This window comes from Pelophylax lessonae (genome assembly GCF_965119305.1).
Source record: "Pelophylax lessonae genome assembly, chromosome: 1".
Taxonomy (NCBI): domain Eukaryota; kingdom Metazoa; phylum Chordata; class Amphibia; order Anura; family Ranidae; genus Pelophylax; species Pelophylax lessonae.
The window spans coordinates 451,378,007-451,393,355 of record NC_138768.1 but is presented as its reverse complement, the minus strand read 5'-3'; the positions used below and the strand labels follow the sequence as shown (position 1 = coordinate 451,393,355).

Below are 15,349 nucleotides of genomic sequence, written 5' to 3'. Positions count from 1 at the left end.
ACCCTGGTCCTTCATCATTTACCTGTACCCAACACGCCCTCTGGCAGCAGCCGCAATCCACAGAGCTTCATTTCCATTCCTCTTTTTCCCAAAACCAGCCTCCCCTTCTCCTGCACTCTCTGGAATGCCTGCTCTGTCTTTAACAAGCTCACCTCCCTCACTGACCTCTTTATCACAAATTCCTTTAACCTACTTGCCATTGTCGAAACCTGGGTTCATGAATCCGACGGTTTCTCCGGTTTCCCTCTGCCATGGTGGCCTTCTCTGGACTCACTCCCCCAAACCCAGTGGACAGAAGGGAGGCGGAGTGGGGATCCTTCTAGCCCCACGCATCACCTACCCAACCCTCCCTCTCCGACACTCTCCTCTTTTAAAGCACATTGTATTTGTCTATTTTCTCCCATTTCTCCAAGAATTGCTGTGATCTACTGTCCTTGCTTGATAACTTCTCTGCCAGGCTACCCTACTTTCTCTCTTTTGAAATCTCTACAATCATTCTCCGTTACTTCAACATCCCTGTTAATGCCAGTACTCCTGCTACTTCTAAACTTATCAATCTAACCCCCTCTTTTGTGCTGAAGCAATGGATACAGGCTCCTACTCATTCCGATGGCAACACCTTTGACCTTGTATTCTCCTATCTATGCACTTCGTGCAACCTCTCCAACAATCCTCTTCCACTCCCTGATCACCACCTTTTTAGTTTCGGTCTCTCCTCGACTTCAACCTCCTCTCTCTCCAACCGCCTAACAGTAACCTGTAGAAACCTTCACCACCTCAACTCTTCTGTGCTACTGACCACCTCTGTGACAAAATCTCACCACTGTCCTGCACCAACCTAGCCACTTATGTCTACAACAGCTCTCTGTCATCCTCCCTAGACAAGCATAAAACTAAGTCTCAGAAAAACTTCAATCAATATACATCTGCCCTCCAAAAATACTATTCCTGCCTCCTCACTGCCAAGCAGATCTATTTTATCAAGCTCATTAATACCATCTCATCCAGTCCCTGTCAACTCTTCTTTACCGTCAACTCTCTTCTTCGTCCTCCACTGCCTCCAACCACTAACTCACTCACTGCCCAGGAGATCGCCAATAACTTCAAAAATAAGATTGATGCAATTTATGAGATCGCCAATGTGCAGATACCTCCCCCACTTAACAACCGATGTCTACAGGTACAATCATTACTTCCTTCATTCAACTCAGCTACTATAGACGAGGTTGCTAAACCTAACCACCTGCCCCCTGTTCCCTCGCAAATTCTACGCTCACCCTCTGGCTCTATTCTACACTCTCTAACTCACATTTTCAATCACTCCCTCTCTTCAGTCATCATGCCAACTCTCTAAAACATGCACTAGTCAACCCCATCCTTTAAAAAGCCCCCTTCTCTTTACTCCTTTTTTCCTCTAAATTACCAGAATGTCTGGTCTACAACCAATTGAGCAACCATCTGACTGAGTACAAACTTCTTGATCCCTTTTAGTCCGGGTTTTGCCCTCAACACTACACTGAAACTGATCTCCTTAAACTCACAAACGATCTACTAATGGCTACATTCAATGGGCACGATTCTGTACTCCTACTCCTGGACCTCTCTGCTGCCTTTGACAGGGTGGACCACCCCCCCCCCCATCAAACTCTACTCCTTTAGTCATTGTGACTGTACTCTTCGCTGGTTCTCATTCTACCTATCCCACTGCACCTTCAGTGTCACTTCCAATTCTACTCCCTCTTCTCCTCTTCCTTTCTCTGTCTGGGTTCCCCAGGGTTCTGTTCTTGAACCTCTCTCCTATTCTAAATCTACACCTCCTCCCTGGGTCAGTTAATTGCCTCCCATGGCTTTCAATGGCATTTCTATACTGACACCCAAATCTCTCTACCCCTCCGCTCCCTCCATCAGTCTCCTAGCGTATCTCTAATTTACTAACAGACATAGCCTGGATGTCACACCACTTCCTCAAACTCAATCTATCCAAAACCGAGCTTATAATATTTCCTCCCCCACGTGCCCCTTTCTCTGACGTCTCCGTCAAAATCAATGGCTCAACTATCAACTTGTCCCTGCACGCCAAGGTTCTAGGTGTAATCCTGGTCTCTGAACTATCCTTTCTGCCCCACATCCAGTCACTGTCCAAAGCTAGCTGTCTCAACTACCACAACATCTCCAAGATACACCCCTTTCTAACCAATGACACCACAAAGCTTCTAATTCACTCTCTGGTAATCTCCCACCTCGACTACTGCAACTCCCTCCTCATTTGCTTACCTTTGCATAGCCTATCCCCCCTTCAGTCCGTCATGAATGCTGCCACCAGACTCCTCCACCACCTTACCAACCAATCAGTGTCTGCTCCTCTCTCTTTCAATCCTTCCACTGGCTTTCGCTCACCCGAGTTAAATTCAAGAAACTAACAACTGACAGAGAAAACCACAACTCTGCCCCCCCCCCCCCCGCTATATCATTACCTTTTCGGAAAATACCAACCATATAGTTCTATTCATTCCTCCCAAGTCCTCCTGCTCTCTAGCTCCCTGTCACCTCCTCTATCCCCCACAGTTATTAGCTTTTGTATCTTTTGCCCTACCTCTTAGATTGTAAGCTCTAATGAGCAGGGCCCTCTGATTCCTACTGTATTAACTGTATTGTAACTGTACCGTCTGCCCTTGTGTATTAAAGCGCTGTGTAAACTGTTGGTGCTATATAAATCCTGTATTATAATAACAACAAATGGTTTTGATTTTATATTAAGGGGGCTACACCCCACACACAAAAAGACAAAATCAAAGAGCACAAATCACCTTATTGTAATACCATCTGTCTGAACATAAAAAACAACTCACAAATTCCAATGCACTCACATAGATCTCAAAGACTAGCAGTAGGATTTAGTGATCTGCGCACACACTAGTATATTTTGTATTGGTTGTTTCACCCCTCACACAGCTACCTTTGTTATCCTTATTCAGTTTATTTGTACAGTTAGCATTTTTTATTTATCATTCATTGACAGACGCAGGTCCATATAATTCTTGAGCATTGGGTTATGCTGTGCCCCACAGGAGTAGAACACTAGGCAGAATAAAGCTTTACCACGGCTATGGGGCCATCCCAGCAGGCATTCACCCACACACTCTGCTATAGGCTTCAGTTTGTTTCTGCCTAGTTTAGGAGTAGGACCTAGTTCCCTGCTGGGACTTCGGTCTTAGCTGGTTTGTTTTGGGAACCTTTTTGTAAGACGTTACTTTTTAGTTAGTTTTGTTCCTGAGAGAACTACAAGCAACAGCCGGCTGGGTTTCAGACTGGATATGTTAGATCCTTAAAGCAGAGTTCCACCCAAAGGTGGAACTTCCGCTCATTTGCTTCCTCCCCACCTCTGGTGTTACATTTGGCACCTTTCAGGGGGGAGGAGGGGAACGGGTACCTGTTTTTGACAGGTACCCTTCCCCACTTCCGGGAAACGGCATTGCGGCAAAGTTTGTCCCCCTCCTCCTTCCCCCACCGCCCAGCAAATCTGAATGCGCATGCATAGTAGGGACCCGCCCGTGAAGCCGCAAGGCTTCACTGCCGGGTTCCCTTACTGGCAATGGTGGCAGCAGCACCCGACAGTCGATGGAAACATCATCTGGGGTGCCGACATCGCTGGACCCCAGGACAGGTAAGTGTCCTAATAGTAAAAGTCAGCAGCTACAGTATGTGTAGCTGCCGACTTTTAATTTTTGGTGGGGGCGAAACTCCGCTTTAGGGTCTCCCAGTCTGGCCAGTGAGCGTGCGCAGGTTATAGTCCAGCATTAGTCCTCGCCACGACAGAATCCCAATGGACGGGGCTGGCCTGCAAGTGAAACACCTCGCCGGGACGCATACGACCTGGGTCGCAGCATACCCCTTGGCCGTCAGCACCACCACCCCGGGTGGAAAGGTAGTCTGTTCAGAGTGGTGCCTACCCAATGTCGTTGGTATGATAAGTGTCCCCCCATTTCTCTGGCGGTGGACGTGGGCCCCTCTCTGGGAAAGTCAGACTCTCAGATATCCCTCGGTTCCCCTGGCCTCTCGGTAATACCAGGCCCCCCCTTAGGCTTTCCCCCCCCACAAGCAGGTCCCTACCTCAGGGGGGCGGATGTATTGCGGCCGCTACAGCGGTTCTCTTAGTTTCGCTCTGCATCAATGTAAAAATGTTCCCATTGAAACGCATGGGCGGCCATGTTTTGGTAGTTCCACCATAGGAATGCTTTGGGCGGCCCCTTTCTTGGAGTCCATGATCGCTGGACAGCAGGGATAAGCTAGGGTGACTCCAGTACATGACCCAGGTATTTCCTGTTCTTGTGTCAGATCGTTTTTCTCTCTGCACAGAACGTTTCTATATCCCTCCATATAGTTTTGGTGGTATGTTACTGGGATCCCTGTAGGTATTTCTCATTCACCCTGCTGCAGGCTGTGCTAGGGCTGGAACTTGTGGTGCCACTGGTGCAGCGGTGCAGATCGCGTTTTTTGCAGATTTTTCGTTTTTTCTTAAAGTGACACATTTTTTTTTTGTATTAAGTAAATATGGAGTCCCAGGACCAAATCTCACCCACAGACACCCCCCCCCCCCCCCCAGTGCAATTGCGGGACCCTCCGGGTCGCAACCCCGGTCTGCATTTACGGCAGTGTTGGAAAACCTGGTGTCAAGAGTGGATTTCGTTTTAAAAAAAATGCCACTAGTAGAAAGCGCCCTATGCCTTCCCCTGCCTCTTTAGTGTCCTCAGATTCTGAAGTAGATATGGCCACCGCGGACGCATGCCATCCTGGTGGATCTGCATATTCGCATTCGGACAGCAAGGAGGATGTATCCTTGTCAGCAGCCACGTGGGAAAGCGCGCTGGTGGAGGCACACAGTGTCAGTGCAGGAAACCTTAAAAATGGCAGATGATTTTACCGCGTCAGGGATGCAGGTGTCTTTTGGAACCCGCAAATCCCAGAAGTCAGGCAAGCTTTTCCATGTCTGGAACTTTTTGACAACATTGTCAATGAACAGTGGGGGTGCATCAAACAAATGTTAGTGGTGCCTACGCACTGAAGAAGTACTCTTCTTCCCCAATCCACCAAGGGGAAGGCACCACGTAATAGACAAGGGTCTTAATTTACTGCTCATTACCATGCCTTTTGTACCTCTGGGTCGCAGTAGAAAGAAGCTAAGCCATTCAGGTCTTCTGAGGGTTCCAAGAAGACATGGTCGGGTAAGCCGAGAACAGTTCAATCGGGATCTGCGGACAAATCCTCGTTTGCATGAATTAATGCCCTCACCCATTTCTGGGGTGGGGGGACATCTTTGCTTCTTTCCTGAACCATGGACTTCCTTGATTCAAGACAAATGGGTTCACAAACTGATCCGATCGGGTTACAAGATCTAATTCAGGTATCGACCGTTGGACAGGTGCTTCTGGTCCAACCCCTGCCTATCTCCAGATCGGTTAAGGGACCTATGAGAGGCGGTGCAAGATCTCCCTGTCACAGGGAGTGATTGTGCCAGTTCCCTGTAGGGAACGTTTTCAGGGGTTTTAATCAAACCTGTTCACTGTGCCCAGGAAGGGTGGCAAACTGCATCCAATCCTGGATCTCAAAGCTCTGAACCTCTTTGTGCGGTGAAATCAGTTTCGAATGGAGTCTATTCACATGGTGGTGGCGTCCCTACATCAGGGAGACCTGTTGGCCTGTATCGATATCAAGGACACACATCCACACATCCCTATCTACGCTGGACACCAGCGTTTTCTTTGCTTTGCTGTGGGAAAGGAGAGTTACCCTTTGGTCTAGCCTCTGCACCCAGGGTCTTCACAAAAGTGTTGGCTCCGAAATCGTCACTTCTATGTCAGAGGGGGATTGCGGTCCTGTGGTACCTGGACGATCTTCTGTTAAGAGCAGATTCTCATTCAGCTCTGTTGGAGGATTTGGAAATCACTGTAAGGACTCTGCAAGAGTTCAGCTGCACCATCAATTTTGCAAAATCAGCCCTGGTACCATCCTCAAGACTGGTCTACCTGGGTCTGACTCTGGATTTCATTTCGGCAAAAGGTTTTTCTTTCCCTGGACAAGCTGCAGGGGCGATTTGTTTGTTGTCCAGCAATCTGTCCTCTCTGCAGACTTGCATGCGAGTCCTAGGCCTGATGGTGTCGACCTTCGAGGCAGTCCCATTAGCTCAGTTCCACACCAGGTCATTACAGAGGGAAATTCTGGTTAAATGGAACACAGATTCAAAGTCGTTGGATTCTAGGGTTCGGTTGAGTCACAACACAGACTGCTCTTCTATGGTGGCTTCGCTCCTTGACATTGCGTCAGGGCAAGTTGTTCCTTCCATTGTATTGGACCGTGGTCACCATGGACGCCAGCCTGTCTGGCTGGGGAGGAGTGCTTGGGAAGCTGTGTAACCAGGGGTCTTGGACAGTGGAAGAGTCCATACTATCGATCAATGTTCTGGAACTCAGGGCAATAAAGCTTTGCCTTTGTTACTGGACAAATCATCTACAAGGTTGTCCAGTCCCGGTTCAATCGGACATTGCCACGGCCGAGACTTACATCTTTAAGGGGCACCAAGAGTGTCTTAGCGGCCTAGAAGGTGGCCGAGATCTTGAAATGGGCAGAGAATTTTGTTACGGCTCTCTCGGCGGTACACATCACAGGTGTGGAAAACTGGCAGGAGGACTACCTGAGCCTTCAGGTGTTGGATCAGGGGGAATGGTTTCTACACCCAGAGGTATTCATCTCCTGTGTGCTCGGTGGGGGACACACGATGTCGACTTGTTGGCCTCTCTGCTCAACAAGAAGGTTGAAAGGTTTGTAGCCAGATCACGGGATCCCCTAGCCGACGTTGTAGATGCACTAATGGCTCCTTGAGTACATTATAGGATGATCTATGCGTTTCAACAGCTGAAACTCCTGCCGAGACTTCTGCGCAAAATAAAGGCAAAGGGGATTCCAGTCAGTCATTCTGGTGGCTCCAGACTGGCCTCGCCGGTCTTGGTACGCATATATGGTAAGACTGGTCGCCGATGCTCCTTGGAGACTTCCTCTCAGGGTAGATCTGCTGTCTCAAGGGCTGATCTTCCATCCTGCTTTACAGTGTGGCTGTTGAAAGATAGGGGTTTTTTTGATTCAGTGATTCCTACACTGTTAGGCCAGGAAGTCTACTTCCAGGAAGATCTATCATGGTATGTGGATATCATACATTTCATGGAGTGAATCCATGAAGGTTCATCCTCGCCTTTTTTCGGTGGCTAGGATCTTGGCTTTTATTCAAAGAGGTGTCGAACAGAAGTTGGCCTTGGCTACTATTAAAGGCCAAGTGTCGGCCATGGCTGTGTTTTTCTAACGTCCTTCAGCCTCACATGCGTTGATTTGCACTTTTATCCAAGGGGTCCGTCATGTGGCCCCTCCGTGGTATCTTAATTTGGTATTGTCTGTTCTTAAAAAACTTCCTTTTGAGAACATTAGGGAGATTCCTCTGCCCACCTTGTCTCAGAAGGTTGCCTTTTTGGTGGCTATTACTTCTGCTCGCAGAGTATCAGAATTAGCAGTGCTTTCCGGCCTTTCGCCTTACTTGGTGGTCCACAGAGATAAGTGGTACTTGGACCTAGTCAGTCATTTCTTACTAAGGTGGTTTCTGATTCCCATCTAAATGAAGACATTGTGCTGCCTTCTTTATGTCCTAAGCCCAAGCATCCTAAGGAAATTGCTACTGAATCTTTCAGGAAATCAGATTCTTTACCTAGAAAGGGATTGGCTGTCTGCTGCAACCATTTCTAGGTAGATCAGGCAGACGGTGGTTTAGGCTTATTCACTGAAGGGTCAGGTTCCACCTTTCCCTGTGAAGGCGCATTCTACTAGGGGGCTGAGTGCTTCTTGGGCTTTTCGCCATCAGGCGTCAGTGATACAAGTTTGCAAGGCGGAAACTTGGTTGTATGTGCACACGTTCACAAAATTTTATAAAGTAGATGTGTTGGCATCCTCAGATGCTTCTTTTGGCCGCAAGGTTTTGCAGGCTGCTGTTTGAAAGAGACTTAGTCTCTTTGAGGGTGTTTGTCCAGATGAGCTCCTGTTGTTCCTGGTTGAGCTCTATATTCTCTGGTTGGCTAAAGTTTTAGCCTTGTTGGGAATTACGTTCTTTTGCTGCGTTGTTTTCCCACCCCTCATGCAAATACTGCTTTGGGACGTCCCAATGGTCCAGAATTATATGGAGCTGCATCTGTCAATGAATGTAAAGACTTACCGTAAAATCCTTTTCTCTGAAGTTCATTGAGAGTTGCAGCACCCGCCCCTCTATCTTGAGTGGGTTGGGGGTTTTTCCTCTAAACACTGCTTGCAACGAAACTGAAGCCTATAGCAGAGTGTGTGGGTGTATGCCTGCAGGAACGGCCCCATAGGCATGGTAAAGCTTTATACTGCCTAGTGTTCTACTCCTGTAGGGGGCAGCATAACCCAATGGCCAAGAATTCTATGGAGCTGCGTTTGTCAATGAACTTCAGAGAAAATGATTTTATGGTAAGACACAAATCCAGTTTTTCACCAAGTAGTCCATTTTGTTTTGTAACCATAAACTGGAAAATATAAAAAAAAAAAATACAAACAAACTAACCCTACAACTCATCCACACACGAGCAAAAAATCTAGTCTGTTACTGATAAAAGCTCTAGTCTAAAGCCTCGTACACACGATGAGAATATAAGACGAATATGGTGGTCTTAGTCTTCCGATTTTTTTTTTAAGAATACTGTAGTGATCAAACAAAAATCTTACGATCTGTTAACATACAGGAAATTCTTTTGTGTTAGTCTTTTTGGATAATTTCACATGAACTGTTGTGGCTGGCTCTGGAAAGCCATGTACTACTGATCAGATTGTCGTACAATTGCTTCGAAAGTGGTATTATTTGTCCAATTTTCTCATCCTGTGTACTAGGCTTTACAGCTCTTTATATTCAGGATAAAATAACATTTTCTAGAGATGATGCACAACTGAGAACACATTACTTTTAGTGCTTTGAAGGTTTCCATGAACTTATCCAGCTCATCTGGTGGCAAGAAATCTCCAATGAAATGTTTCCCTCGCCCCATTTCAGTCAGTTGTTCTGCCCATTCTGATAAAGAGGAAGGAAAATCATGTAAACAAAGTATATGGAACCCAAAAAGATAAAGCACAAATCTGTATGTTTAGTCTGATGATGATGCATTGCTTTATTGTAAAGAGCAGAAGTGCTACATTACCAATACATTTACATGTAGCTTATCTGTTCTATCAACAAAATTTAAACATTGGGAACCAACAGACCATCATGGGCAACCTATTGCCTTTAAAGATTTTTCAGGAACCTTAGGTCCCCGTACGCAGTTAGGAACCTACCAAAACATTGTTAGACTAGAATTTCTTCAAGAGTAGGAGGCCAAAGCATTCCAATTTGTTTTGTAAAGAGATCTACCTTATGTGTACACGGGTGACTGCTCTATTATACAAAAAAAAATTCAAAAATGAGAGCACAACAGGACCTAAAGCAATTCCATGAATAAGTTATTAATGCAAAATAAGTCTCCTGTCATGCCTAAATGGGCAAACATGTGGATTTAATGCTCTCTACTCTCTGTTGACAAAATGGCAAGTGACAGGAGAACTGTCCTTGTACAAAGGACAAGAGAAAGGAATGAACAGATACCCTTGCCTAAATATGTTAACCCAACATTTCATTGTCCTGATATTTACCTGCTGTACCATGTACTTGTAGGAAAAAGTATCCTGTTCTCTTTGTATTGTTTCATTTGTGCCAAAAAATATTTATAATATTTATAATACACTGCTCAAAAAAATTAGGAACACTTTGAAAACACATTAGATCTCAATGAGGAAAAATACCACGCTGGATATCAATACTAATATAGACTGGGTGTTGCGTTAAGAGCAAAAGGATGCCACATAGTTTGATGTAAATGAAAATTATCAACCTACAAAGGGGCTGAATTCAAAGACACCGCCAAAATCAAAGTGAAAAAATCATGCAGCAGGCTAGTCCATTTTGCTGAAATTTCAATGCAGCAACTCAAAATGGTATTCAGTAGTTTGTATGGCCCCCACGTGCTTGTATGCATGCCTGACAATGTCGGGGCATGCTCCTAATGAGACGAAGGATGTATTTCCTGGGGTATTTCCTCCCAGGATCTGGACCAGGGCATCACTGAGTTCCTGAACAGACTGAGGTGCAACCTGGGAGCGTCAGATGGACCAAAACATAACGTTCCAGAGTTGTTCTATTGGATTTAGGTCAGGCAAGCATGGGGGCTATTCAATGGTATCAATTCCTTCATCCTCAAGGAACTGGTTACATACTCTCGCCACATGAGGCTGGGCATTGTGCACCAGGAGGAACCAAGGATCCACTGCACCAGCAAAGGGTCTGACAATAGGTCCAAGGAATTCATTCCGATACCTAATGGTAGTCAGGGTGCCATTGTCTAGCCTGTAGAGGTCTGTGCATCCTATGGATATACCTCCCCAGACCCTCACTGACCCACCACCAAACTGGTCATGCTGAATGATGTGACAGGCAGCATAACGTTCTCCACGGCTTCTCTAGACCCTTTCACATGTGCTCTCTGCTCTGCTCTCATCTGTGAAAAGCACAGACGCCAGTGGCGGACCATGCCAATTCTGGTGTTCAGTGGCAAATGCCAATTAAGCTCCATGGTGCTGAGCAGTGAGCACAGGGCCCACTAGAGGACGTCGGGCCCTCAGGCCACCCTCAAAGTCTGTATCTGATGGTTTGGTCAGAGACATTCATAACAGTGGCCTACTGGAGCTCATTTTGTAGGGCTCTGGCAGTGCTGGTCCTGTTCCTGCTTGCACAAAAGAATAGATACTGGTCCTGCTGATGGGTTAAGGATCTTCTATGGCCCTGTCCAGCTCTCCTAGAGTAACTGCCTGTCTCTCGGAATCTCTTCCATGCTCTTGAGACCTTCTGGCAATGGCACATATTTATGTGCAATCCTGGAGGAGTTAGACTGCCTGTGCAAGCTCTATAGGGTCAGATCACCTCATGCTACCAGTAGTGACACTGACTCTAGCCAAATGCAAAATTAATGAAAAACAGTCAGAAAAGAGGAAATCTGGAAAAAACCTTTTAGTGGACTCCACCTGTAAAACCAATCCTGTTTGGGGGTCGTCTCATTGTTGCCTGTGTAGTGCACCTGTTAATTTCTTTAACACTAAAGCAGTGGATACTAACAACCCCCTCTGCTATATAACGGACCAGATCAATATCCCAGGAGTTTAATTTACCTAATGCTATACTCTGATTAAAAAGTGTTCCTTTAATTTTCTTGAGCAGTATTCTATATACACACACATACATACATAGTGCTCAGCATAAAGGAGTACATCCCCTTCGAAAATGAAGATTTTAATCAATATCTCAATGGACACAAGAACAATATCTAAAATGTTGACAAAACTGTTTTATAGAACATTTGTATAGCTGCATTACATAAAAGTAAGGTTAATAATATAACTTAGATTACAAAATCTTCAGTTTTACTCAAATTAGTTGATAAAAAAAAATGAATGCACCCCACAACAAAACTTCTACATCTAGGTATTTTGTATGACCGCCATGATTTGTAAGGACAAACACCAAGTCTTCTAGGTATTGAATCAACAAGTTGGCGACATATTCCAACATCAATCTTTTTTCATTGTTCAAGAACCTGGATGCTGGATGGAGAGTGATGCTCAACTTGTCTCTTCAGAATTCCCCATAGGTGATCGATTGGGTTCAGATCAGGAGACATACTTGGCCACTGAATCACTTTCTCCCTGTTCTTCAGATATGCAGCAGTGGCCTTAGATGTGGGTTTTGCATCATTGTCATATTGGAAAAGTGCACAACGACCAAGGGCACGGAGTGATGGTGGCATCTTCTCTTTCAATATAGAGCAGTACATCTGTGAATTCAATGATACCATCAATGAAATCCCCGACACCAGCGGCACTAATGCAGCCCCACAGGAGGATACTATCACAACCATGTTTCACTGTAGGCACCATGCATTTTTCTTTGTACTCCTCACCTTTGTGACGCCATACAGTTTTGAAGCCATCAGTTCCAGAAACATTTATCTTGGTCTCATCACTCAAGAGTACAGAGTTCCAGTAGTCGTGGTTTTCAGCATGGGCTCTGGCAAAATTCTAGGTGGGCTTTTTTGTGCATTGGCTTAAGGGGACGCTTCCTTTGTGGACGACACCCATGCATTCCCTTCCTCTGCAGTGTACGCTGTATTGTGTCATGAGAAACAAATCAACCCAGTTAGGCTTTCTACTTCCTTAGCTAACTGCAGTGAACTTGCATGGCGATTTTCTTCAACCCTTCTCATCAGAAGATGCTCCTGTCGAGGTTAATTTTCGTGGATGGCCTAGACGTCTCTTCGAGATGACTGCAGTTCCATCTTTGTTACATTTTTGTATAACTTTTGCTACAGTATTCTAATAAGTAAAGCTTTGCTGATCTTCTTGTAGTCTTCACCTTCCTTGTGTAAAGAAATTATTTTCATTTCATGGTTCTTGTGAGATTTCTCTTCTATGTGGTGCCATTGCTGACAGTATGAAATTGGAAGGGATTTTCTTTGTTCGGTAATGCCCTTTTATAAGCAACTGTCCACATGACATCTGTTTAATGAATAATTAGTTGAATTCTTGCTAACCACTTGCCGACCGCCAGCAGTACATATACTACGGCAGGTCAGCTCTGCCACGTGAAACGACGTAACTGTATGTTGCTTCACAGGACCACTAGTGGGGGGGGCGTGCACGTGCCATTGGCCACAGAAGAGCCAATCAATCACGCCTGCCAGTTCTCCACACCCGGAACGTGAACACCCGGAACGTGCGTCTCAGCCCAAGAGAGGATCTTGGTCACTTCTTGGTGCCCCCTTGGTGAGTGAAGTAAGGCACCGCCGTGGCGTTGTCCATCTGCACCCGAACCAGGCAACCCTGAAGCCGAGTTGACCAACGGAACAAGCAGAGCTTGATTGCTCGGAGCTCCAAGACGTCTATCGGTAAGAAGGCCTCCTCCACCGACCACATCCCCTGGGCACAAATCATGCCCAGAACTCCACCCTAGCCCAACAGGCTGCCATCCGTGGTGATCACCGTCCACAGCAGAGGCCGGAAGGACTTGCCTTGTGCCAGAGTCGGTGACAGGAGCCACCACAAAAGATCCGATATTGCGAGGTGGCTCAGAGAAATCCTTCTGTCCAACGACTGAGGCGTTCTGTCCCACCTGGCAAGAATCTCTGCTTGCTACAAAACTGAAGAGCAGCTCCTAGTGGCTGATGGGTAATAGCTGAGGAACAGCCCCCTAGAGGTGTGTTATGTGTAAAGGCTTTTGTTTTGTTAACCTTTTTACTGCCTAGCCTGCTCCTGCAGAGGGCGCCATTACCCACTAGTGAAGGCTAACTGAATGGGCGGCGACTCTTAGAGGACGTAAGAGAATTTGTGTTTTTTTTTTGTAAAAATGGTCACTCTTGTTTATAGCGCAAAAAAATGTAAAAATCGCAGAGGTGATCAAATACCACCAAAAGAAAGCTCTATTTGTGGGGAAAAAAAGGACATCAGTTTTTTCTAGGGCACAGAGCCGTACATCCACGCAATTGTCAGTTAAAGTAACGCAGTGCCGTATCACAAAAAATGGCCTGGTCATTAAGCGGGTAAAACCTTCCAGTCCAGAAGTGGTTAATTAGGATTTTGTGGTCTAAAATTTAGCTTTGCTTTTAAGACTTTTATTGGGGTGTATTCATTTTTCCAACATGGTCTTGAATACATTTGTCAGGAAAAAATACTTTTTTGTGTGTGCAAATTACCAAATCTTGGTTGAAATCAATGGCCCTCATTTGAAGGAGTATTTTTTAGTAAAGTGTCCCTTAGAAAATGATGATTCTAAAAGGAAAGGTTTTTTGACAAATCTGTTGGGGGTGTACTCATTTATGCCAAGTGTGGGTGTGTATTAGAGATCGACTGATTATCGGCAACACCGATATATCGGGGGCCGATATGCACTTTCCCTGATATATCGGAATCGGACTTTTGATTTACCGATATTGCCGATATTTTCGTGATGTCATTCCGTATGTTGCGTGGACACATTATGCCTTCTAACACCGCCTCCCACGCCTGCGCAGCCCATACGTGACGCCATTTCACCGTGCACTGCACTTAAGACTGCCTCCCGCGCCTCACACAGACTCATGTTACAGCAAGCTGCAGTCCGGTCCGGTCAGGCTGCCAGCCATCCATCCACCCACAGGCCCTGGCCTCAGCCACCCACCACAAAAGGGGGCCAGCCCAGCGAGCAAGCAACCAGCAACCCAGATGACACCAAGCAAGCCACCCGCCACCGTGGCCAGTGTTCCAGCAAGCCAGCTACCCGCCACAACACGCCAGGGTGAGCGACACCAAGCCAGCCACCCACACAACAGGATGACCCCAAGCGAGCCCCCCCCCCCCCCCCCACCACAGTGTTCCAGCAAGCCAGCCACCCACCACAGTGTTCCTGCAAGCCAGCCACCCACCACAGTGTTCCTGCAAGCCAGTCACCCGCCACAGTGTTCCTGCAAGCCAGCCACCCATAACAGGGTGATACCAAGCAAGCAAGCCAGCCACCAAAGTGTTCCTGCAAGCCAGCCACCCATAACAGGGTGACACCAAGCCAGCCACCCACCACAGTGTTCCTGCAAGCCAGCCACCCATAACAGGGTGACACCAAGCCAGCCACCCACCACAGTGTTCCTGCAAGCCAGCCAGCCACCACAGTGTTCCTGCAAGCCAGTCAGCCACCACAGTGTTCCTGCAAGCCAGTCACCCATAACAGGGTGACACCAAGCAAGCAAGCCAGCCAACACAGTGTTCCTGCAAGCCAGCCACCCATAACAGGGTGACACCAAGCCAGCCACCGACCACAGTGTTCCTGCAAGCCAGCCAGCCACCCATAACAGGGTGACACCAAGCCAGCCGCCCACCACAGTGTTCCTACAAGCCAGCCAGCCACCACAGTGTTCCTGCAAGCCAGTCAGCCACCACAGTGTTCCTGCAAGCCAGTCAGCCACCACAGTGTTCCTGCAAGCCAGTCAGCCACCACAGTGTTCCTGCAAGCCAGCCACCCATAACAGGGTGACACCAAGCAAGCAAGCCAGCCACCACAGTGTTCCTGCAAGCCAGCCACCCATAACAGGGTGACACCAAGCCAGCCACCGATCACAGTGTTCCTGAAAGCCAGCCACCAATAACAAGGTGACACCAGTAACCAAGCCAGCCAGCCACACATAACAGGGTGACA

The 15,349-nt window shown here is 46.9% G+C and overlaps 1 protein-coding gene across 1 annotated transcript in view; it reads right to left on the bottom strand.

Moving 5' to 3' along the window:
* Window positions 1–15,349, bottom strand: part of SUGP1 (SURP and G-patch domain containing 1) — a 94,300-nt gene that overhangs the window by 17,790 nt on the left and 61,161 nt on the right. Inside the window, exon 11 of the mRNA XM_082268166.1 lies at window positions 9,009–9,115. Coding sequence (XP_082124292.1) covers window positions 9,009–9,115 — 107 coding nt within the window. The remainder of the gene's footprint in view (window positions 1–9,008; window positions 9,116–15,349) is intronic.